This window comes from Narcine bancroftii, chromosome 8 (assembly GCF_036971445.1).
Source record: "Narcine bancroftii isolate sNarBan1 chromosome 8, sNarBan1.hap1, whole genome shotgun sequence".
NCBI classification, from domain to species: domain Eukaryota; kingdom Metazoa; phylum Chordata; class Chondrichthyes; order Torpediniformes; family Narcinidae; genus Narcine; species Narcine bancroftii.
The window spans coordinates 68,401,623-68,427,913 of record NC_091476.1 but is presented as its reverse complement, the minus strand read 5'-3'; the positions used below and the strand labels follow the sequence as shown (position 1 = coordinate 68,427,913).

At 41.3% G+C, this 26,291-nt stretch overlaps 1 protein-coding gene across 14 annotated transcripts in view; it reads left to right on the top strand.

Annotated features, from left to right (window-relative positions):
* The window catches only part of LOC138740816 (serine racemase-like), a 34,931-nt gene extending 9,437 nt beyond the window's left edge, over nt 1–25,494 (top strand). For 9 of the 14 annotated variants that reach the window (XM_069893960.1, XM_069893968.1, XM_069893961.1 and 6 more), the window contains 4 exons: nt 5,978–6,097; nt 8,963–9,037; nt 21,600–21,809; nt 23,824–24,182. In XM_069893960.1, the coding sequence (XP_069750061.1) occupies nt 5,978–6,097; nt 8,963–9,037; nt 21,600–21,809; nt 23,824–24,018 (600 nt within the window). In that variant the 3' untranslated portion in view covers nt 24,019–24,182. Of the gene's footprint in view, nt 1–4,568; nt 4,771–5,977; nt 6,098–8,962; nt 9,038–21,599; nt 21,810–23,823; nt 24,183–25,340 lie in introns of those variants that run through there. The other 5 variants (XM_069893956.1, XM_069893967.1, XM_069893958.1 and 2 more) reach the window with 5 other exon arrangements.
* The last annotated feature ends 797 nt before the right edge of the window (nt 25,495–26,291 follow it).

The following is a 26,291-nucleotide window of genomic DNA, read 5'->3' as shown; positions in this document are numbered from 1 at the left end:
ATGGAATTATTTATTCAAAGTACTACAGAGGTTCAACCTACCAGAGAAATATATTAATTGGATTAAAGCATTATATAAGGGACCATTGGCAAAGGTGACAGTAAATGGATATATATCAGACCAATTTAAATTAAGTAGGTCAACTAGGCAGGGATGTCCACTATCTCCCTCACTGTTCGCGTTAGCTATAGAACCACTGGCAGAACTGATAAGAACAGAAAATAAAATAAGAGGGATAAAAATAAAAGAGAAGGAATATAAAATCAGTCTATTTGCAGATGACGTCTGCTTAACAGAACCAGAAATATCAATAAAAGAATTACATAGGAAATTGAAGGAATATGGAGAAGTATCAGGGTACAAGATCAACGCAAATAAAAGTGAAGCGATGCCAATGAATAATGTGGATTTCACAAAGTTTAAGAAAGAATCACCATTTAGATGGCAACCACAAGCAATCTGATACCTAGGTATACAACTAGATAATAATCTAGGCCATCTATCCAAACTAAATTATCAGCCATTAATGAAGAAATTACAAGACGACTTAGAACATTGGAAAGATTTACCACTAACACTGATAGGAAGGGTAAATTGCATTAAAATGAATATCTTCCCAAGGATACAATACCTATTCCAGTCATTACCAATTCACCTAACAGAGAAATTCTTCAAGAAGCTAAAGAAATAATAAGGAAATTCTTATGGAAAGGGGGGAAATTGAGGATAGCACTAGATAAATTAACACAATGGTACAAACAAGGGGGCTTACAGGTACCAAACTTTAAAAATGATTATAGAGCAGCACAATTAAGATACCTCTCAGATTTTTATCAAACAAGGGAAAAATCAGATTAGAGCTAGATAAAATAGGGGAGAAGGTACCTGAACATATACTATATAAGTGTGATGAAAAGCTGTTGCAACATAGGAATTCACCAGTACTGCACCATCTGCTCAACATTTGGAAGAAGATTCACGTAGAAAGGAATAAAACAAATTACCAACTACCAAAATTATTATTGTTGCAAAATCAACTAATCCCTTTCACAATAGATAACCTTTCCTTTAGAGAATGGGAGAGAAAAAGGATCAAAAGAATAGAAAATTGTTTTTTGGGAAATAAATTATTATCTTTTGAACAAATGAAGTACAAATATGGTATAACTCACGGTACAATGTTTGCATACCACCAACTGAAAACCTACTTGAAGGACAAATTGGGAAGCAGGCTGAAGTTACCAGAAGGAAGCAATTTTGAATATGTGATTACAGACACAATGATAATTAAAAGATTTATAACAAACGTACATCAAACTGCAAGAGAAAGAGAACGAGGAAACAAGCAGTAAACCAAAACAAAAATGGGAACAAGATCTATACATAAAGATAAAGAATGAAACATGGGAAAAGCTATGCTCCGGAACTATGAGAAATACAATAAACACAAGGTTACGAATGATACAATATAATTGGTTACACAGGTTATACACCACGCCCCAAAAGTTAAATAAATGGGACCCAACAGTATCAGATAGATGTTTTCTCTGTAAAAAGGAAACGGGAACAACAGTACATGCAATTTGGGCATGTGAGAAAGTGAAAAAGCTTTGGAAAGATCTAAATCAGGTATTTAATAAAATCACAAAAAGCAATACACCAAAAAATCCAGAGATCTTTCTTCTAAGTAATATAAGTAAAGAACTTGGACTCGACTTGGATGGAGCACAAAAAAGATTTATTATGATAGCCTTAGCTGTAGCAAAAAAATATTATGTTAACCTGGAAATTAGAAGATAGCCTGAGAATACAACAATGGTACATAGAAATGAATAAATGTATTCCATTGGAAAAAATAACATATAATTTAAGAAATAACATCACAGTATTCAAACAAATTTGGGAACCGTACATGGAACACAACAGAGAGGGCCTACCGCGGACCTCCACCACCTAAAATGACTGAAGGAGAAGACGACAAAATGAACTGACCCAGTGTGTAAAAGTAGATGACACAAATTTCTTGTTTATTTTCATTGTGTGATGACATTGTTTAATGGGTTTAATGTATCATGTGTTGAACGTTGAGTGGGTGGGGAGGGGGGTGAAGGAGGGAGGGAAGGGAGGGGGAAAAGGGGAGAAAATGACACTGTATATTCAAGAGGGAAATGTTTGTCTGTATTTTGGTCAGTATGGTTCATAGTGTGAAAAATAAAAAAAATTTAAAAAAAGACGGCCACAGGAGGTGGGGGGAGACACGTGATGGAGTAGTGGCTGGTCGAGTGGAACCAGCCTTCTCCAGAGAAAAGAAAAAAAAGTTTGAAAAAACAACTCAATAAACATAAAATACAGGAAGAGAAAAATAAAGTTACAGAGAAGAGACAGAAGATGGCATCAAAAAGAGAAAAAGTAAGAATAACAGAGAAAAGGGAAGAAGGAAAATCAATTAAAAAGAAAGAAGAAGGCGTTACCTGCACGTCGGAGCAGAGAGCCACTGTGCAGAGGAGCGGCCGATCTCCGGTGTTGGTGAGTCCCCAGAGGAGCGGTGTCCTCCCGACCGGTGGACTTCAAAAATGGCTCCCAGAGCCAAGAAGAGGCGCACAGTGTGCAAGTAAAAGAAAAGGTTAATGCCGATGGGAGGGGAACTCAGCTGAGGAGCGGCCAGCTGAGAGAAGCCCAGTATCGGGGTGTTTGGGGGAAGTAAGCAAGAAAGAAAAAAATGTGGTGAGAAAGAGAATGAAGGGCTGGAAGAGGGTGAGCGGCAATGGGGCGACCGGCAGGTGGACGACCTGCAGCAGGAGACCCAACAACAGGTCGACCTGCAGTAGGAGACACAGCAGCTGGAGGTCCAGCAAGGATACAGAAGCCGCTCACCAGAGAAGAAGATGACAATGACATAGATACAGGCACAGAAGAAGAGGAGGAAGAAGTCCAAGAATTTCAAAGGAAAGAAGAAGGTAAAATAGAAGGACAAATTTTAGATAAAGCCTTATTTGAAATTAGGTCATTAAAAGAATGGCTATCATTAGAATTTAGTTCAATCAAAAGAAAAATGAAAAGAGCTGAAGACAGAATGCAATGCTTTGAGATGGTCATGACTGAAATAGGGAAAAGAGTAGGAAATGTGGAGGAACGAGAAGCTGCTGTAGAAATGGAGATAAATGATTTAAAGGGAAGATGGAAAAAAGTGAAAAAAATTAAAGAGACACAAAATTTATTGTCACAAAAAATTGACGTATTGGAAAACTACAGCGGGCGAAACAACATAAAAATAGTGGGCCTGAAAGAAGGCAAAGATGGGTCAGATATGGAGGAATTTATAAAAGGATGGATCCAGAAGGTGCTTGGAATGACAGATTCACGTGAAGAATTAGAAATCGAAAGGGCGTATAGAGCGCTAGTACTGAAACTGCCACCACATCAAAAACTGAGATCCATATTGGTAAAATTTCTAAGATATGCGACAAGAGAAAACATACTGGAGCAGGCAAGAAAGAAGGTTAGAGAAGACAATAAGCCGTTGGAATATAAGGGACAAAATTTTTTTTATCCAGACATAAGCTTCGAACTTTTCAAGAAGAGGAAAGAATTCAATACGGCAAAAACAATCTTATGGAAGAAAGGGTATAACTTTATATTAAGACATCCAGCAGTACTTAAAAGTATTTATTCCTGGGGAATGGAATAGACTGTTCTCGGACCCAAAGAAAGCCCAAGAATTTGCTGAACATTTGCAGGTTAGAAGAGAGGAGGAGGAGGAGTGACAAGAAGAAAGACCGGCAAGAAAATATACAAAAATATGTAAAAATATAAAGATAATGTATATATAAAGATTTAAAGATGGACAAGAGAAGGGGAAGAGGGAAAAAGAGAGAGAGAGAGCTTAGTGTTCTCTGGGGATGGGAGAATAATGGTCACTGTGAAATCGGTTGACGCGAGTAAGTTCGCAAACCGAATGGAAAGGGGAGTTGTGATTGCCGTCAAGGGGCAATCCAAGGAGTGGGGGGTTCATTTGAGGTTAAAGGGTTATTGCTTGTGGGGATTGTTGGGGTATTTCATGTCTTAAGTGCGTTGTCATATATTGAGATTAAAAAGGAAAACTTAAAAAACAGTAATGGAAAAAAGGGATGGAGGTGGAAAAGAAGTGAAAATAATGATATAAGATGGCCACATTGGACTATATGATTATAAACATTAATGGAATATATAACCAAGTTTAAGTGTGTCCCATTGGAGAAAAAAAAATCACATATAATTTAAAAGTCAGGGTTACAGTGTTTGAAAGAAACTGGGAACCATATATGGAAGGAACATAACAGAAAGAGCAGGCCTCGGTCCTCCACCACCTAAAATGATAAGAAGATAAACTTGATCAGATTTAATGTGATAAGTAGATGATATGTCTTTTATGTTTGTATTCCTTTTGTATAAAGATATTGTTTTATTGTATTTTATATGTTCAATATTTACTGTTTTTGGAGGGGGTGGGAAGGGGGAAAATGAGAAAATGTCTCTGTGAATATTTAAAGAGATGCACCTGTAAATATATTGGTTGATATGGTTCATAGTGCGATAAATAAAGAATTACAAAAAAAAAGACGGCCACAGGAGGAAAGGAGTTGTACTATTGGATACAGACTAAAAGTAGTAAACTCTGCCAAGAAGCACAGTAATGGACTGGCAGCGAGAGTTTTTAGGGCACCACCGGTAGCAAAAATGATTGAGAATGGAGAAAGCAAGAACAACAGTGACAGACTGCTTAAAAAAAAGGTAAATTACAGTATTATTGTTAAAAAGAGTTTTTCTGTTGTCCTCGTTGCAAGTTTTTTCTGCTCTACTGTAGCTACATATTTCAATAACATTCAATACTCTAAAAAAAATTCTTAATATTCCCGCTGGAATGAAGGGGGGGGATCTTATATGCCATCAAATACGATACTCGTGTAAAGGTCGAATTTTGTAGACCATTTTCTTAACGTTAAATTTATGGGGTTGACAACCACGTGCGCACTACTTTTGATCAGGGTAAATATCAGCGTCGTCGAAGACATCAGGATTTCTGATGGGTGGGCGGCTGAGGTGTCAGGAACTCCAACAGGTGGGGGGCTGGGTGGGAAGTCCGCATTTGAGACATCAGGAGCTCCAGTGGGTGGGGGACTGGGTGGGAAGTCTACAGTCGAGGCGTCAGGAGCTCCAATCGGCAGGGGGCCTGGTTGGCAATCCACGGACGAGGCGTCTGGAGCTCCAATGGGCGGGAGAGCAGGTGGGAGGTCCACAGTCGAGGTGTTAGGAGCTCCAGTGGGTGGGGGAAAGGGCCAAGGTGAGAGAGCAGGGTCAAATTTTACATGAGATACATGGAAAATACCAGATTATTGGGCCATAAATAAGAGGAGGGTGATTGTCCTTTACACATATATACTGTATATGCCAGGGTAGGGGATTCTGACACAAAAGAACATCGGTTTAAGGTGAGGGGGGACCTAAAAGGGAAAAGGTTTCCACTCAGAGAATGGCTCGTATCTGGTGAGGAAGCAAGAGAAGTGGGTAAAATTTGGATAAATTTATGGGCAGGAAGGGCTAAACAAGATATGGACCAAATGCTGGAAAATGGAACCAGCTCAGAATGGCAACTTGGTTGGAATGGAAGAGTTGGGCTGAATGGCTTGTTTGGAGCTATGAGTCTATAAGAGTGAATGATGCGCTGAGGTCCAGAGTTTCAGTCTTGGATGCCACGACCATGCACCCACCACCACAAGTTGCTGCTGCACAGCTCGAATGACTAGTAAATCCCTCCTCCCCCTCCCTCCCCACTCTCGCACACTCCTGCCATGTGACTGTGCCATTGAATGAGGAAGAGAACCGCCTCAGTTTTGTTGAAGAGACTGAGCCATGTGCAGACCCACTGACTATCCACTGGTTCAAGTGCAAGGATTTGAGGGGAATGAGACCAGAGGCCAATTTACATTGTCTTCATTAGTCTAGAGTGGAAACTGCGTACAGAACCATTGCCGAGACCCAAGGAATCCTTGTCCATCCTAATCAAGATCCCCTTGTGATCGCGGGTCAAGGCACCATTGGACTGGAAATATTACAGCAGGTGAGAGATCCTAGGGGAAAGAACTGTATGGGAAGGGTGGTAGGACCGATTGAATAGATATTGTGACTATAGAGGTGTTTGGGAGATGAAATGGGAAAGGTTTGTTAGAGCAGGTCACACACTTTAAAACACAGAGTTTTTGACCATACTTTTCAAAAGCGCAACAAATGTAACAACAGGCAGTAGCAGCTTTGGAAAATAGGACATTGTCTGGAGGGTCATGTGATCTTTGCAGGCAGAGAGCAGAGAAAAAAAGCAGGCTTTGCTCTCAGAGAGGAGGGAGTGAGAGAGAGGGGAGACACAGACATCAATTCCAGAGGGACAAGCTAGCAATATTTGGAAGATGGCTTGCTCAAAGGAGAGGACTGGCTGTCCGGTGTTTCCCTTGGAATAGGAGAAACAGAAAGGAACTCTGTGGTGACCTGAAATAAGAAAATCTCTGAAAACCAACAAGAACCCTTCTGAGTGGTGAGCATTTACCTGTTAAGCAGCAAAGCCTGGTGAACTTGGTTAATGTTAACTTCTGTGCACAGTACAAGAATTGCCTGCAACCAGTGGGATTGGACTGTGAAACAAAGAACTTTGTACACACATGTGCACTTAGATTAGAAGGGGGTTAAGTGAGTCAATAGAGATAAGTTAAAGTTTGATTCTATTTTCATGTTTGAAGATAATTAAAAGCAATTTTTGTTTAAGTTACCATTTGTCGTGGTGCATATCTATTGCTGCTGGGTTTTGGGGTCCTCTGGACTCGTAACAATATTCCGTTTCTCCCACTTGGGCTCTTGTTCTTTCTTCTTCATCCCTGCACCTGAATAGGATCTCTTTATTGTTGCATTTCTCTCCAACGAAATGAGCACCTGCCACCGGTTTTGTAGAAGTCAGCCCACTCTGTAATAAAACAAGCAGCGGAACTAATTAAGTTTCTTTACTCAGCCTTGATGACGCTAGCGGGAGTGAGGGGTGCAAAGAAAAAGTTCAGTAACTCATTCTCTACACTGAGCCCCACTCAAAGCATATAAACCTACTCAACAATCTAACCCCTATCTCACACCCATTACCCCCTCTATATTTCTTGTATCCATGTGTCTTTTTAAAATGTTTCTAAGGTACTAATCTCCACCACGACCCCGCCAATGCACTCCAGGCATCCACAGCTCACTGTTGTAGTTTTAAAAAATTTCCAACGTCTACCCTAAACTTTTCTCCCTTCTCTTTGCACAGATGTCCTCCAGTGTTTACTACTCTTGCCCCATGAAAAAGGCATCCTATCTATGCCTCTTGTAGACCTCTGTTAAGTAACTTTTCATCCTTCTTTGCTCCAAAGAGAAAATACTGAGCTCTGTTAAATTTTCTTCATAAGACACATTCTCCAATGCAGGCAACTTTGTCCAAAGCTTCCTGTAAATTAGGGGTCCAGAACTGAGCACACTATTCCAAGTATAGTCAATATAGAGCTGTAGTAATGCATCAATGAACCAATTACCTCTGACAATCCTTCCCTTCTGACTTCCACTTGTTCCATTAGCCCCTCGATAACAAGCTCAGTGTCCCATACTGGCCTCCAGCAGTGTGTCCATTTTAAATATTCTGATCCTTTCAGACGCATCCATTGTTTCCTTCATCCATTTACTTCAATCCGCGGGCCCGCCTCTCTCTTCAAGCCCTCTTTCCCTATAATCCCAACCTGCTGTCCTGCCTCTCTTGAGTTCCCTGAAGTCCTCCAATTTTGACCCCACGGCCACACCATTGACACCAATGCCTTCAGCTGCTTGACTCCAGGTCCTGGAAATCCCCCTCCCTTGCTTTTCCTAGATGGAACTTCTGATCACCTGACTCGATCTCTCTGCCTTTGGCCTCCTCGTGTGAAACCTTAGTTTTTTTAAAAACCATAGGGCATGATTATCATCAACACTATGCTCTAACAGCACCGGCAACTTGGGTTCAAATCTGGTGCTGTCTGGAAGGAGTTTGTATTTTTTCCCCATGTCTGCATCGGTTCCTCTGTTTCCTCCAACTATTCAAAAATGTCCTGGGATTGTAGGTTAATTGGTGTATTGGGGGGCACATGTTCCTGGGCTGGAAGGGCCTGTTCCTATGCTGTATGTCTGCATCATGCTCTGGTATGGGGACACCAATACCCCTGAGTATAAAGCCCTGAAAAAGGTAGTGGACAGAGCCCAGGACATCACAGGCAAAGCCCTCCCCACCGTTGAGAATGTCTATGGGGAACACTGCCGGCAGAGAGAAGCAGTGATCATCAAGGATCCACGCCACCTAACAGATGCTCTGTTCTTGCTGCTACCAGCAGGAGAGGTGTCGGTGCCACAAGACTTGCACCAGCAGGTTCAGGAACAGCTGCTACCCCTCCACCATCAGATTCCTCAACCACAAACTCAATCAGAGACTCATTTAAGAACTCTTACACTTTCTTGATTATTTTTTCTCTCTCTCTCTCTCTGCATTGCACAGTCAGTTTGTTTACATTTCTGTGTTTACATGTATAGTATTGACTTGAGTACAGATTTTCTCCACCACCAATAAGTGGTAATTCTGCCTGGCCTGAAAGAAAAAGAATTTTGGTATTGTATGTGATGTCAGGTATGTACTCTGACAATAAATCTGAGCTTTGAACTTTGAAATACCATATTTAATTTTTTAAAATTTAAATATACAGCACGGGAACAGGCCATTTAAAAACCATGGAACTATGAAATACCATATGAAATGTAAGTAGTTGTCGCTCACTTGCTCCTCCAGCTTATAAATTTGGGAAAATTGAAGAGGAAAAGCCTCCAATGCTGGTGCTTTGCTTCCATGTCCAATGTGTGGCCTGACCATAACCGTTAGGTTCCATGTCCACAGGTGCCAGATGTCCAGGCCGTTGTGGCTCCAGTTGGCGGTGGAGGCCTGATATCAGGGATTGCAGTGGCCATCAAGGTGAGAGAAGTGTACAGGTGCCCCTCAACCTACGATGGGGTTACGTACTGGCAAACCCATCGTAAGTCAGGACTGTCACGAGTTGGGGGAGCACCTGTACCAACTGAAGAATGCAGTTTCCACACACTGACCTGGCGCCAGCATGTAGTCTCCAGAATGGAATCAGTGCCATTTTCTAGAATGGGTACATGTGCAATGGTGGGTGAAATAGAACCTTTGGTAAAGGGGTGAGATCCAAGATTATTTTTTATTGTCAAGTATTAAAGGTGGATTCCCATGTAGATAGGGTGGTGAAGAAGGCTTTTGGTATGCTGGCCTTTATACATCATAGCATAGAATATAGGAGCTGGGAGGTGATGTTGAGACTAAGGTTTGGTGAGGCCAAGTTTGGAATATTGTGTGCAGTTCTGGTCTCCAAATTATAGGAAGGATATCAATAAGGTAGAGAGAGTGCAGAGAAGGTTACTAAAATGTTGCCTGGATTGCAGTATCTTGAATATGGAGAAAGATTGAGTAGACTGGGTCTTTATTCAATTGGAGTGTAGAAAGTTGAGGGGGGATTTGATAGAGGTATTTCAAATTATGAAATGATAGAGTAGATGTGAACAGGCTCTTTCCCCTGAGGGTAGGGGAGACTGGAATGAGGGGTCATAAGATAAGAGTTAAGGGGCAAAACTTTAGGAGTAATATAAGAGGAAGCTTTTTCGCTCAGAGAGCAGAGGCTGAGTGGAATGACCTTCTGAAAGAGGGAGTTGCGGCAGGGTCAATTCTGTCATTTAAGAGGAGGTTGGATGTAAGGGGGTTGGAGGGTCATGGGCATGGGAGTGGGTAGGTGGAACTAGTGAGTTTCATGTAAATCAGTGTGGACTAGAAGGGGTCGATATGGCCTGTTTCTGTACTGGAAATTGTTATATGGTTAATAATGGAAAAATTCTAATATTATACAAAATTACCATTTGCCTGCCATAAGGAAAACAAAGAGTTGTCATGAGCATTGCCCGGTCGGTACCCCTAACAGTAAGAAAAGAAGAGTCCCTTCTGTATCTACCCCTTTATTGAATAAAATGTACTCATTATTGGACGTACCATAGTTCAACTTTATCATCTGAATACAAAAGCACAACCCAATGGAAGTGTTCTCCGGTCCTCGGTGCAAAACACGCAGATATACAACCAGACGTAACACAAAAACAGACAAGCCATACACACGCAGGACCAATATACATATCTAAAAATAAATATTGTTTCATAAATAGCAGTCACGGAGGGTTAGCGTATGCAATTCATTCAGTCGTTCAGCGTTCTCATTGCCTGTAGAAAGAAGCTGATCCTGAGCCTGGTGGTGCTGGCTCTGATCCTCCTGTGTCTCTTCCCCGACGGGAGCAGCTGAAAGATGCAGTGTTCGGGGTGGAAGGGGTCCTCAATCATTTTGCACACCCTCTTCAGACAACGATTCTGGTAGATCATGTCAATTGTGGGGGAGATCACAGTGCGGCTTTCGCGCAAACAGAGGAACTATTGACATGGTCTTTGCCCTCAGACAGCTCCAAGAAAAGTGCAGAGAACAAAACAAAGGACTCTACATCACCTTTGTTGACCTCACCAAAGCCTTCGACACCGTGAGCAGGAAAGGGCTTTGGTAAATACTAGAGCGCATCGGATGCCCCCCAAAGTTCTTCAACATGATTATCCAACTGCACGAAAACCAACAAGGTCGGGTCAGATACAGCAATGAGCTCTGAACCCTTCTCCATTAACAATGGCGCGAAGCAAGGCTGTGTTCTCGCACCAACCCTCTTTTCAATCTTCTTCAGCATGATGCTGAACCAAGCCATGAAAGACCTCAACAATGAAGACGCTGTTTACATCCGGTACCGCACGGATGGCAGTCTCTTCAATCTGAGGCGCCTGCAAGTTCACACCAAGACACAAGAGAAACTTGTCCGTGAACTACTCTTTGCAGACGATGCCGCTTTAGTTACCCATTCAGAGCCAGCTCTTCAGCGCTTGACGTCCTGTTTTGCGGAAACTGCCAAAATGTTTGGCCTGGAAGTCAGCCTGAAGAAAACTGAGGTCCTCCATCAGCCAGCTCCCCACCATGACTACCAGCCCCCCCACATCTCCATCGGGCACACAAAACTCAAAACGGTCAACCAGTTTACCTATCTCAGCTGCACCATTTCATCAGATGCAAGGATCGACAACGAGATAGACAACAGACTCGCCAAGGCAAATAGCGCCTTTGGAAGACTACACAAGAGTCTGGAAAAACAACCAACTGAAAAACCTCACAAAGATAAGCGTATACAGAGCCGTTGTCATACCCACACTCCTGTTCGGCTCCGAATCATGGGTCCTCTACCGGCACCACCTACGGCTCCTAGAACGCTTCCACCAGCGTTGTCTCCGCTCCATCCTCAACATTCATTGGAGCGCTTTCATCCCTAACGTCGAAGTACTCGAGATGGCAGAGGTCGACAGCATCGAGTCCACGCTGCTGAAGATCCAGCTGCGCTGGGTGGGTCACGTCTCCAGAATGGAGGACCATCGCCTTCCCAAGATCGTGTTATATGGCGAGCTCTCCACTGGCCACCGTGACAGAGGTGCACCAAAGAAAAGGTACAAGGACTGCCTAAAGAAATCTCTTGGTGCCTGCCACATTGACCACCGCCAGTGGGCTGATATCGCCTCAAACCGTGCATCTTGGCGCCTCACAGTTTGGCGGGCAGCAACCTCCTTTGAAGAAGACCGCAGAGCCCACCTCACTGACAAAAGGCAAAGGAGGAAAAACCAAACACCCAACCCCAACCAACCAATTTTCCCCTGCAACCGCTGCAACCGTGTCTGCCTGTCCCGCATCGGACTTGTCAGCCACAAACGAGCCTGCAGCTGACGTGGACATTTACCCCCTCCATAAATCTTCGTCCGCGAAGCCAAGCCAAAGAAGATATCCAGTAATGGTACATGTTGCGTCTGTTAATAACTAGATTTTATTTAATAAAGGGGTAGATTTTATATCCAGTAATGGTACATTTTGTGTCTGTTAATAACAAGGTTTTATTTAATAAAGGGGTAGATTTTATATCCAGTATTTGTACACGTTGTGTCCCTTAATAACTAGGTTTTATTTAATAAAGGGGTAGATATTATATCCAGTAATGGTACACGTTGTGTACATTAATAACTAGGTTTTATTTAATAAAGGGGCATATATATCTAGTAATGGTACATGTTGTGTCTGTTAATAATAAGGTTTTATTTAATAAAGGGGTAGATTTTATATCCAGTATGGTACATGTTGTGTCCATTAATAGCTAGGTTTTATTTAATAAAGGGGCATATATATCTAATAATGGTACATGTTGCGACTGTTAATAACTAGGTTTTATTTAATAAAGGGGTAGATTTTATATCCAGTAATCTATCAGTCTGTCTCTTAAATACATTAAGAAAGGGTGGATATTGAGCAGTCACATGATGGAGTCGTGGCCATCTTCGGAAAAGAAAAAAAGTCAAGAAAAGACAAAGTTCAACAAATATAAAATATAAGAAATAAAAGATTAAGTTGCAGAGAAGAGAAAGAAGATGGCACCTAAGAATGAAAAATACGGGAAAAAAAGAAGAAAAGACGCTGGAAAAGAAAGGAGAAGGCCTTACCTGCACGAAGGAAAAGGGAGCCGTGGTGGCGAAGAGCACCCAATTTCCGAGGTTGGTGTCGGCCCTGCAGAGTCGCGACCCCCTGACCGGTGGACTGCAAAAATGGCTCTCTGAGCCAAACAAAAGGGCGCAACTGCATGCGCGAGGAGTCGTGCATGACCAGTACACAATCTAAGGTAAAGGAAAACACCGATAGGAGGGGGGCTCAGCCGAGGAGCGGGCGATCATGGCGTGATCGGCTGAGGAATAGCCGACATCAGGGCTCTCAAATGGAAGATAAGGAAAGTGGCAGGAGAGGGAGTGAAGTACCAGGTGAGAAAGAAAGTCGACGAGGTGAACGGCAAGAGGAGCAGCAGCAGGAGGCCCGACAGATGAGCAGCTCAGAAGGAGAGGACCAACAGTGGAGGCCCAGCAAGAAGAGGCCCGACAAAGGGAGACAAGCAACTCATCAGAAAAATCAGAAGAGACACAGATACAAAGAGAAGAAGAAGAAGACACAAACACAGGTACAGACACAGAAGAAGAGGAAGAAGAAGACCAAGATCTTCACAAAGAAATAGAAGGTAAAACAGATGGACAGAATATAGAAAAAGCTTTTTTTGAAGAACAAATGAGAGCATTAAAAGAATGGTTGTCATTAGAATTTAGTGCAATTAAAATAAAAATGAAAAGAACAGAACTAGTCATGACAGAAATAGGGAAAAGAGTAGAAAATGTGGAAGAATGAGAAACGGCTGTAGAAATGGAAGTAAACAACTTAAAAGAAAAATTGGAAGAAAATGACAAAAAAAATTAAAGAGACACACAGTTGTTAGCTCAGAAAATTGATATGTTGGAAAATTATAGTAGGCAAAATAACATAAAAATAGTGGGCTTGAAGGAAGATGAAGAAGGCACAGATATGAAGGAATTTGTAAAAGAATGGATCCTGAAGGTCCTGGGAATGATAGAAATGCAGGAAGAAATGGAAATAGAAAGGGCATACAGAACACTAGCTTCGAAACCACAGATACATCAAAAACCAAGATCCATTTTAGTAAAAATTTTGAGATATACAACAAGAGAAAATATCTTTTTTCTTCTTCTTTGGCTTGGCTTCGCGGACGAAGATTTATGGAGGGGTATGTCCACGTCTGCTGCAGGCTCGTTGGTGACTGACAAGTCCGATGCGGGACAGGCAGGCACGGTTGCAGCGGTTGCAAGGGAAAATTGGTTGGTTGGGGTTGGGTGTTGGGTTTTTCCTCCTTTGTCTTCTGTCAGTGAGGTGGGCTCTGCGGTCTTCTTCAAAGGAGGTTGCTGCCCGCCTAACTGTGAGGCACCAAGATGCACGGTTGGAGGCGATATCAGCCCACTGGCGGTGGTCAATGTGGCAGGCACCAAGAGATTTCTTTAAGCAGTCCTTGTACCTCTTCTTTGGTGCACCTCTGCCTCAGTGGCCAGTGGAGAGCTCGCCATAGAACACGATCTTGGGAAGGCGATGGCCCTCCATTCTGGAGACGTGACCCACCCAGCGTAGTTGGGTCTTCAGCAGCATGGATTCGATGCTTGCAGACTCTGCCAGCTCGAGTACTTCGATGTTGGTGATGAAGTCATTCCAATGAATGTTGAGGATGGAGCGGAGACAGCGCTGATGGAAGCGTTCTAGGAGCCATAGGTGATCCCGGTAGAGGACCCATGATTCGGAGCCGAACAGGAGCGTGGGTATGACAACGGCTCTGTACCGCACGGATGGCAGTATCTTCAATCTGAGGCGCCTGCAAGCTCACACCAAGACACAAGAGCAACTTGTCCGTGAACTACTCTTTGCAGACGATGCCGCTTTAGTTGCCCATTCAGAGCCAGCTCTCCAGCGCATGATGTCCTGTTTTGCGGAAACTGCCAAAATGTTTGGCCTGGAAGTCAGCCTGAAGAAAACTGAGGTCCTCCATCAGCCAGCTCCCCACCATGACCACATCTCCATCGGGCGCACTGAACTCAAAACAGTCAACCAGTTTACCTATCTCGGCTGCACCATTTCATCTGATGCAAGGATTGACAAGAGATAGACAACAGACTCGCCAAGGCAAATAGCGTCTTTGGAAGACTACACAAAAGAGTCTGGATAAACAACCACCTGAAGAAACACACAAAGATCAGCGTATACATAGCCATTGTCACTGAGCGGGAAAGGAATAAAATTAGAGAAGACAATAAACCATTGGAATACAAGGTTCAAAAAATATTTTTTTACCCAGACATAAGTTTTGAACTCTTAAAGAAGAGGAAGGAGTTTAATACAGCAAAATCGATCCTATGGAAAAAAGGTTATAAATTCATGTTAAGACATCCAGCTGTGCTTAAAATATTTATCCACGGGGAGCAAAACAGACTGTTCTCGGATCCGGAGAAAGCACGAGAATTTGCAGAACACCTGCAGGACGGAAGGAGAGATGAATAGATGTAACAAGAATGAAGAATGGCCATAAAGTATATATAAAGATGTAAAAACAACATATATGTAAAGAACTAAAGAAAGAAAAGAGAAGGGAAGGAAAGAAGTAAGGGGGAAAAAAAGGGAGAACTTTGTTATGTGTAAAAAAAGTGTTTTCTGGGGGAGGTTGGGGGCGGGCAGAGAATAACCGTCACTGTGAAATCAGTTGACGCTTGCGAACAGGATCACAATCCAAATGGAAAGGGGACTTGTGGTTGCCCGGCAAGGGATAAGGGGCAAATCAGAGAGTGGTCGGGGGGGGGGGGGTGGAATTTGGGTTTAAGGTAATATTGGATATGGGAGTTGTTGGAGTATTTTATGTTTTAAATGTGTTGTCATAGATTGAGTTTAAAAAGGGAAAACTGAAAGATGAAGAGAGGGATGGTGGTGGTGAGGAAGTGGAAATGAGGTGTAAACAGGATATGAGATGGTCACGTTGAACTATATGACTATAAACATTAATGGAATACATAGCCAAATTGAAAGGAAGAGGCTATTAAATTTACTGAAAAAATAAAAAAATAGATATAGCATTTGTGCAGGAAATGCATCTAACTGAAGTGGAACATAACAAATTGAAGATACTGGGTAGGACATGTAGCGGGAGCATCATATAATTCAAAAGCTAGAGGTGTAGCTATATTAATTAATGAAAATGTACCAATCAAAATAGAGGAGGAAATAATAGATCCAGTAGGGAGGTATGTAATGATAAAGTGTCAGATATATTCAGAATTTTGATATTTGCTCAATATATATGCACCTAATGAGGAGGATCAAAAGTTTATGCAGGATATCTTTTTGAAGATTGTAGATACAGAAGGAAATATATTGATAGGAGGGGATTTTAACCATAATTTGGATCCAATGTTGGATAAAACTGGACAAAAGACTAGCAAAAAGAATAAAGTGTCCACATCTATTGTTAAATCAATGCAGAAAATGAAACTTATGGATATATGGAGGAAGCAGCACCCAAGGGAGAAGGAATACACATATTATTCGAGTAGGCATAAAACATACTCAAGGATTGATATGTTTTTGTTGTCGGCCTATATTCAAGGGAGAGTTCGAAAAACTGAGTATAAAGCTAGATTACTATCTGATCATTCACCCTTGTTATTAGCAATAGAATTGGAGGACATCCCACCAAGAACATATAGATTGAGGTTAAACTCCATGCTACTTAAAAGGCAGGAATTTAGAGAGTTTATTGAATGCCAAATTAAAACATATTTTGAAATAAACATGGAATCAGTGAAAGACAAATTTATATTATGGGACGCAATGAAAGCCTTCATTAGAGGGCAGATAATAAGTTATGTAACTAAGATGAAAAAGGACTACAATCAGGTAATAGAGCATTTGGAAAGGGAGATAGAAAGTACAGAAAAGGAACTAGTAAAAATGGATGATATAACAAAAATGAGAGAATTGGCAGACAAAAAATAAAATATGAAACATTACAAACATACAAGGTGGAGAAGAACATAATGAAAATAAAGCAAGAGTATTACGAACTGGGAGAAAAAGCACATAAAATATTAGCCTGGCAACTTAAAATAGAACAAGCAAAAAGTACTGTATTGGCATCAAGGAAAAAGGAGAAACAAATTACACATAACTCAATAGAGATTAATGAGAATTTTAAGGAATTTTATGAACAATTATACCAAACTGACAACAAAGGGAAAGATGATAAAATAGAAGAGTTTTTAGCTAAAATTGAACTGCCAAAATTGCAAGAAGAGGAACAAAACAAACTGATAAAACCATTTGAAATAGAGGAAGTACAGGATATATTAAAGAAGCTGCCGAACAATAAAACGCCTGGAGAGGATGGATTCCCAATAGAATTTGATAAAACATTTAAAGAGTTATTAATTCCTCCTCTCCTGGAAGTAATGAACCAGATAAAAGAAACACAAAACTTGCCAGATTCATGTAAGACAGCAATAATTATAGTAATACCAAAGATGGGGAAGGATCCATTAACACCAGCATCATACAGACCAATATCTCTACTTAATTCAGATTATAAGATAATAGCGAAATTATTATCATACAGATTGGCCAATTGTGACAATAAATCATCTGCATATAGTGATACTTTATGAATATCCCTGCAACGAATAATACCAGTAATATTGGGTGCTTCTCTGATAGCAATTGCCAAAGGTTCTAAAGCTAAGTTAAATAATAAAGGGCTAAGGGGGCACCCTTGCCTGGTGCCCCGAAATAATCAAAAATTTGGCGATCTTTGGGTATTAGTAAAAACCGAGGCAACTGGGGAATTATAAAGAATTTTAATCCAAGATATAAATATCGGACTAAAATTAAATTTTTCAAGAACTGTAAATAAATAAGGCCATTCTACTCTATCGAAGGCCTTCTCAGCATCTAGTGAAATATCACATTCTGAAGACTTATGTGAAGGAGTGTAAATAATATTCATCAATCTTCTAATATTAAAGGAGGAATAACGATTTTTAATGAATCCAGTCTGGTCTTCAGAGATAATATATGGTAATATCTTCTCTAGCCTTGTCGCTAGAATTTTAGAGAAGATCTTAGAATCAACATTCAACAAAGAAATAGGTCTATAAGAAGAACATTCGGTCGGGTCTTTATTTCCAATCCTGAAAATTCTATTCCTGCAGTTTTATCTTTATTAGCCCAATTTAGTAATTTTTCGGGATATAAACTGAATTTAAATAAAAGTGAATTATTCCCTTTTAATGGATGGGTCCCTATTTATGATAGTTTACCTTTTAAAATAGCTAGAGACCATTTTATATATTTAGGGATTAAGATAACTAAAAAACATAAAGATTTGTTTAGGACTAATTTTTTCCCTCTATTGGACCTGATCGGCATTTTACTTACCAATTGATCACCATTATCACTATCCATGATAGGCCGAATTAATGTTATTAAGATGATGATCTTACCTAAATTTTTATATATATTCCAAGCTATACCTATTTTTGTTCCTAAATCTTTTTTTGATAAGGTCGATTCTAAATTGTCCTCGTATATCTGGCAAAACAAGAATCCTAGATTGGGGAAAAAATATTTACAGAAATCTAAACTAGAGGGAGGGTTGGCATTACCCAACTTTAGAATTTATTACTGGGCAATTAATATTAGTTACTTAAGGTATTGGTTGAATTATTCAGAATTATCTCTAAATCCCCATTGGGTAAATTTAGAAATTAAACCGATACAAAATTTTTCAGATTGGCCAATTGTGTACCAAAAAATAGTAAAACAAGATCAAACTGGATTTATTAAGAAAAGACGAACAGCGGGTAATGTCTATAAACTTATTAATCTAATTCATGCAGTTCAAGGAAATAAGAAGCCAACAGTGGCTCTTGCTTTAGACACAGAAAAAGCCTTTGACAGAGTAGAATGAAATTATTTATTTAAAATATTACAGAGGTTCAATCTACCAGAAAAAATATATTAATTGGATTAAAGCATTACATAATGGACCATTGGCGAAGGTAACAGTAAATGGATATGTATCGAACCAATTTAAATTAAGTAGGTCAACTAGACAGGGATGTCCATTATCCCCCTCATTGTTCACTTTAGCAATAGAACCATTGGCAGAACTGATAAGAACAGAAAATAAAATAAAAGGGATAAAAATAAAGGAGAAGGAGTATAAAATCAGCTTATTTGCAGATGACATCATAGTATACTTAACAGAACCAGAAGTATCAATAAAAGAATTACATAAGAAATTGAAAGAGTATGGCGAAATATCGGGGTACAAGATCAACGCAAATAAAAGTGAAGTGATGCCAATGAGTAACGCGGATTATACAGAATTTAAAAAAGAATCACCATTTAAATGGCAAACACAAGCAATCTGATACCTAGGTATCAGGTTAGATAATAACATAAGCCACCTGTACAAACTAAATTATCAGCCACTAATAAAGAAATTGCAGGAAGTCTTAGAACCTTGGAAATAATTACTGCTAACGTTGATAGGGAGGGTAAATTGCATTAAAATGAATGTCTTCCCAAGGATACAATACTTATTTCAATCGTTGCCAATTTCCTTAACAGAGAAATTCTTCAATGAACTAAAGAGATTAATAAGGAAATTCTTGTGGAAAGGGGGGAAACCGAGGGTAGCGTTAGATAAATTAACAGAGAGGTATAACCAAGGTGGTTTGCAGTTACCAAACTTTAAAAATTATTTAGAGCCGCACAATTAAGGTATTTATCAGATTTTTACCAGACAAGGGAAAAACCAGAATGGACTAAGATAGAACTAGATAAAATAGGGGAGAAGGTACTGGAACATATACTTTATGTGGGATGAAAAGCTGGTGCAATATAAAAGCTCACCAGTACTGTATCATTTACTTAATATATGGAAGAAGATTCATTTAGAAAGGAAAAAGTCAAATTACCAAATACCAAAATTGTTATTGACACAAAACTCACTAATCCCTTTTATAATAGATAACCTTTCCTTTAGAGAATGGGAGAGAAAAGGAATTAGAAGAATAGAAAATTGTTTTTTGGGAAATAATTTATTAACATTTGAACAACTGAAGTACAAATATGGAATAACTCATGGTACAATGTTCACATATCATCAACTGAAAGCTTATTTAAAGGATAAATTAGGAAACAGACTGATTACCAGAAGGAAGCAGCTTTGAATATATGATTACAGACACAATGATAATTAAAAGATTTATAATGAACATGTACATTAAGCTGCAAGATAAGGAAAATTATGAAATAAACTATAAACCTAAACAAAAGTGGGAAAAGGATTTAAACATAAAGATAATAAATGAAGCATGGGAATAGTTATGTTCTGGATCTATGAAGAATATAATAAACACAAGGTTACGCATGATACAGTATAATTGGTTACACAGGTTATATATCACGCCTCAAAAGTTAAAAGAATGCGATTCAACATTATTAGATAGATGTTTTTGCTGTAAGAAGGAAATGGGAACAACAGTACATACAATTTGGGCATGTTTTGGGAAGATCTAAATCAGATATTAAATAAAATCACAAAAAAACAACATACCAAAAAATTCAGAGATCTTTCTTTCCAAGTAATATAAGAAATAAGGAATTAGGCCTCAAAATTGGATAAAGCACAAAAAAGATATGATAGCCTTAGCAGTAGCAGAAAAATGTATAATGTCAACTTGGAAAGTAGAAGAGCCTGAGAATACAGCAATGGTACATGGAAATGAATAAATGTATTCCATTGGAAAAAATAACATATAATTTAAAAAATAAAGTCACATTATTTGAACAAATTTGGGAACCGTACATGGAACATAACAGAGAGGACTTGCCTCAGATCTCCGCCCCCTAAAATGATAAGAAGACAAAATGACTTGATCTAGTGTGTAAAAGTAGATGACACATTTTTCTTGTTTATTTTTCATTGTGTGAAGACATTGCTTAATGGTTTTATTGTTTTGTATATATTGAATATTTATTGGTTTTGGAGTGGGGTAGAAAGGGGGGAGGGAGGGTGGGGGGAAAAAAGGGAGAAATTGCCACTGTATATTTAATGAGAAACATTTGTATATATTTTGGTTGATATGGTTCACAGTGTGAAAAATAAAAAAATTATTTAAAAAAAGTAAGGGTGGATATTATATCCAGTGATAATGGGCATCCTATCAAGTGCTGTTTGCATCTCTACCTACATCGCACCCAACGTATTCCACAGGAGCATGCAGAGTTCCACATATTTAAGAAAGGATGTGCTGAGGGTGGAGAGGGATCAAAAGAGATTCACAAAGATGATTCAGGGAATGAAAGGATTATCATATGAGGAGTGTTTTCCACATATTTAAGAAAGGATGTGCTGAGGGTGGAGAGGGATCAAAAGAGATTCACAAAGATGATTCAGGGAATGAAAGGATTATCATATGAGGAGCGTTTTGACGGCTCTTGGCCTGTACTCATTGGAATTTAGGAGAATAAAGGATGATCTCATTGAAACATTTTGAATGTTGAAAGATATGGACAGAGTAGATGTAGAAAGGATGTTTCCTATGGTGGGAGAGTCTTGGACAAGAGGGCACAACTTCAGGATTGAAGGGCGTCCGCTTTGAACAGAAATGTGGAGGAATTTCTTCAGCCAGGGGGTGGTGAATCTGTGGAATTTGTTGCCTCAGGGGGTTGTGGAGGCCGAGTGTATAAAGCAGAGATTGGTGGGTTCTTGATTAGTCAGGGTATCAAAGGTTTTAGAGACAAGGCCGGCAGTGGGGCTGAGTAGGGAAATGGATCAGTGCATGATTAAATGGTGGGGTAGACTCAATGGGCTGAACAGCCTGATTCTGCTTCCATGACTTATGGTATGTTGTCTGTGTTTTGACTTTGATCTCCCCCCCCCCCCAACCCCTCTCCATCCACCGACCTGTACAGACGCAGCGCCCAGAGGTGAAAATCTATGCGGCAGAACCAGAGAATGCAGACGATTGCTACTGGTCAAAACGGAGTGGACGTCTGACCCCCAATGCGTCCCCCCCTGTGACCCTGGCCGATGCGGTGAAGACCAGCATCGGAGCCAACACCTGGCCCATCATCAGGGACCTAGTAGATGATGTGTTCACCGTCAGTGAGGAGGAGATTCAGGTATTTGTCCAGCCCACCTGCATCTCTTCCGTCGGCTTGGTGGCGGAGTGGGGGGGGGGAGGAGGGAGGGAAGAGGAGGTTTTATAAAATGTTTACATTTAAAAGTTTTAAATTTAGACACAGAGCACAGTAACAGGCCCTTCTGACCCTCAAGTCCGTGTGTTCAATTAACCTAAAACTCCCCGTACGTTTTATAAAGAGTGGAAGAAAACTGGAGAGCTCAGAGGACACCCACACAGACACGGGGAGAACATGCAAACTCCTTATAGACAGCAAGGGATTCAAACCCAGGTCACGGCTGCCATAGGGTGGCACTGTTAGCCTAGCAGTTAGCGCAACTCTTTTACAGAGCCAGCAAGCAGGACAGGGGTTCGGATCCCATGCTGTCTGTAAGGAGTTTGTACGTTCTCCCCGTGTCTGCTATGGTTTTCCCCGAGAGCTCTAGTTTCCTCCCACTCTTCAAAAATTGGGTGTTATTGGACGGCACGGGCCCCGAAAGGACCTGTTACCATGCTGTATGTCACATAACGTTGGGCTAACTGCATTTTTCCCCCTGTAGAAATGGGATACGTCTTCAGCTCTGTATGTCGGAATGGGTGTTGGGGACATCCTGTGCTATGTTTCTCTGGGAGTTAGTATTTATAATTCAATGGATAGACATCGGGGAATCTAACGGGAGCCACGTTCGATGGTCTGGTTTATTCCACAGGCCCCATTATACCTGCCCACGACACTGGACAAGTTTCTATGATCTTGTCTCGTCATGTTTATTGCCATCTGATTGCACAAGTACAACCTGAATAAACATTGTTCTCCGGTCCTCGGTGGAAAACACGCAGATACACAACCAGACGTAACCCAAACACAGACAAACAATGCACATGCAGGACAAGTATTCATCTAGACCAGTGGTTCTCAATCTTTTTCTTTCCACTCACATCCCACTTTAAATATTCCCTATGTGATGAGTAAGGGGTTGCTTAAGATGGGATTTGGGTGGGAAGAAAAAGTTGGAAAACCACTGTTTTAATCGTCCCTCATGGACTCGTCATGTGCATCATTTCAGAGCTCCCAAAGGAAATGGGCCATTGATAATTTTTCTCAAGCCAAATATTTCATTAACAATTGGGTCTAGAGCAGTGATTCTCAACCTTCCCTTTCCACTCACATTCCACCTTGGGCAATCCCTTACTAATCACAGAGCCCCGATGGCAGAGGGGTTACTTAAAGTGGGATGTGAGTGGAAAGAAAAAGGTTTAGAACCACTGATCTATACATATAAATAAATAACTAGATAAATAGATAGATACCGTTTCATAAATATGAGAGTCTCAGATGGTTAGTGCAAGCAGTGCCTCTGGTCGTTCAGTATTCTCGCTCTTCATGGGAAGAAGCTGTTCCACAGCCTGGTGACGCTGGCTCTGATCCTCCTGTACCTCTTCCCCCGACGGGAGCAGCAATAGTGTGGATCTCCCAGTGGCCACCTGTTTTAAATTTCCCATCCCATTCCCTTGCTGACATGTCTGTCCATGGTCTCATACACTGCCAAACTGACACCACCCAGAAATTGGAGGAAAATAAATCTTATCTACCGTCCAACCGGATGGCTTCTCTGGCTTTCGTTAAACACCCCCCACCCCCACCCCTCTCTCTACCCCTGTCGCCTTTCCCCAGCTCTGTCTCTCTCCCTTTTCTCTCTGTCTCCTTTCACACAGTCAAAATCAATTCTCACCTCTCCCCTTAACATATCCAGTTAACACCTTTTGTTGGTCTTTTGCTTATTCCTCGAAGAGGGGCTTAGTCCGAAACGTTGGCTGATGGACGCTGTGAGACCTGCTGAGTTCCTCTAGCATTTCTACGTGTTTTTACTATTTTTGGGAGGTTGCGGAGCATGAATTGGCTGCCCCCACGGCCATGTTGTAATGACAGCCAAGGAATGACGGCACGCTAGTTTGGCTGGAAGTGGCTCCAAGACGAGCGGTCTAAAGCAGGGCGGTGCTTTTGTCTTCCACAGAATGCCACGCGACTGATCTGGGAACGGGCGAAGCTGGTGATCGAACCCACGGCCGGGCTGGGCGTGGCAGCGGTGCTCTCCCAGCCTTTCCGAGACATCCCCAGCAGCCTCCGCAAAGTCTGCGTGGTGCTGTGCGGTGGCAATGTCGACTTGGACTCCCTCCAGTGGCTTGGTGTGCCCAGTGGGACTGACTGAGGTGTTGACCTAGTAAGTGGAGCCAGGAGCATTGCTGGGCATCCTCATGCAACGTCGGGAAAATGGCGAACAAGGAACTATGGGGGAACATAGAAAACTTGTAGCACAATACAGGCCCTTTGGCCCACAAAGATGTGCCAAACATGTCCCCACCTTAGAAATTATTTTCCCACAGCCCTCTATTTTTCTCACCTCCACGTACCTATCCAAAAGGAGCCTAATGTATCCACCTCTGCTAACATGGCCAGCAGCTCATTCCACGCACCCACCACTCTCTGCACATAAACTCACCCCTGACGTCTCTTCTGCACCTACTCCCCAGTCCCTGAAATGGCAACCATTTCAGCCCTGGGGAAAAAGCCTCTGACTATTGTAACAAGCCCAGAGGACCCCAAAACCCAGCAGCAATACATATTCACCAAGACAAATAGTTACTTCAACAAAAGTTGCTTTTAATTATCTTTAAACATGAAAACAGAATCAAACTTTAACTGATCACTACTGACATAACTAACCTAACTTAACCCCCTTCTAATTCTAAGCGCATGTGTATGTAATGTGTGTGTAAATTCAGAAAAGTTCTTTGTTTCACAGTCCAATCTCACTTCTCACTCCTCCAAGTTCACTGGTTGCCGGCAATTCTTATGCTGTGCACAGAATTTAACATTTATATAGTTTGCCAGGCCTTGGTGCTTGAAAGGTAAATGGTTACCGCTCAGAAGGTTCTTGTTGGTTTTCAGAGAGAGATTTGTTGTTCCAGGACAACCACAACTGATTCCTTTTTAATCAGCCACTTCATTGTCTTGCTGATGAAACTTGGTCCCTCAGGATTCTCCAAATGGTCACCACAAGTGCCTTTTTGTTTCTCCTATTCCAAGTGAAACATTAGACAGCCAGTCCTCTCTTCTTGCATGAACCACAGGGGCTTTGACGAGGCTGAACTAAGCACTCATAACCCATCATTCACATGGGGTTTTCCACAAGCTTGCCAGCTTGTCCTGTTCCAGCCGCAACTGCTGCTGCTGACTGTAGAACTGATCTCTGTCTCTCTCTCTCCTTGCAAAACCACATGACCCTCTTAGAACAGCAGGTTCCCCTCCAGACAGTCTGTGACTCAGACAAGCTCTTTCATCTGTTGCCTTTTTGTAAACAACAATCATTAGTGAAGTCTCTTGGGCACTCTCCGAAGCTATTGGCCCTGACATGTCTAGCATGAGCAGAGCTCCAGTATTTTAAATATGATCTGTTTTAAAGTGACCTACACTAAAAAAAACCTGCCCCAATATATCTCCCAAAAACATATCTATATTCTGTTACACTAGCCACACAATCAGTACTCAGCTCGAAGAGCGTAACTAAACCAATGTTGGCTTGAAGGGCAGTGAAAATGAACTGGGGAAGAGAGTTGGGAGCAAATCCTGTAAAGAATGCAGCATGTCACTGCACAGAAGCAATAAATTGGAAGTTGGACACATCTTTCTTCTTGTGTATAGTTCACAGTTTCCAGTAGTTAGAAATTCTGCCTGGCTCGCAGGGAAAAATAATCTCAGGGTTGATGGTGGAGCAGACTTGATGGGCCTACTTCTGTTCCTAATACATCACTTTCTACTCCACGCATCCTTATCTTCTGTTCTGCGGTACCTTATCGAACACCTTCTGGGAATTCGAGTGAACAACATCCTCGTTATATCCTTGAAGAATTTGTCAAACAGGTCCTGTCTTTGCTGAATCCATCCATGCTGAAGGGGCCCCAGTGAGTGGGAATGGAGAGCAGAACCGGAGCTCCAATGGTGAGGCCAAGGTGAGGTGGGGGGGGTTGCTTGGTTATCCAGATGCCGAAACCGTGGGATTTCCAAATCATCAGATGGGAGACGTTGGCACTGATTGTGGTAACGTGAAACTCGGCTGACGAAACAGGAGGCATTCAAAACAATTTGGAATTGCATCCCCAATGGATTAGAGCAACAGGTTCAGAGTTGTTCCAGGTCTGCACCAGGATCTACCCGATCTCTCTAGGAAATCGGTCTGGTAAACTCTGTCAGGGCTTCATAATATAAGAGATAGGAACAGGAGTCGGCCATCGGCCTGTTGAGCTTTCTTCACCTTTCAATGAGATCACATCTCCACTTACCTGCCTTTTCCCCGTATCCCTTAATTCCCCAACTATGTAAAAATCTATCCAACCTTGTCTTAAATCTATTTACTGAGGTTGCCTCCCCTGCTTTGATAAGCAGTGAATTCCACAGATTCACCACCCTCTGAAAAAAGCAGTT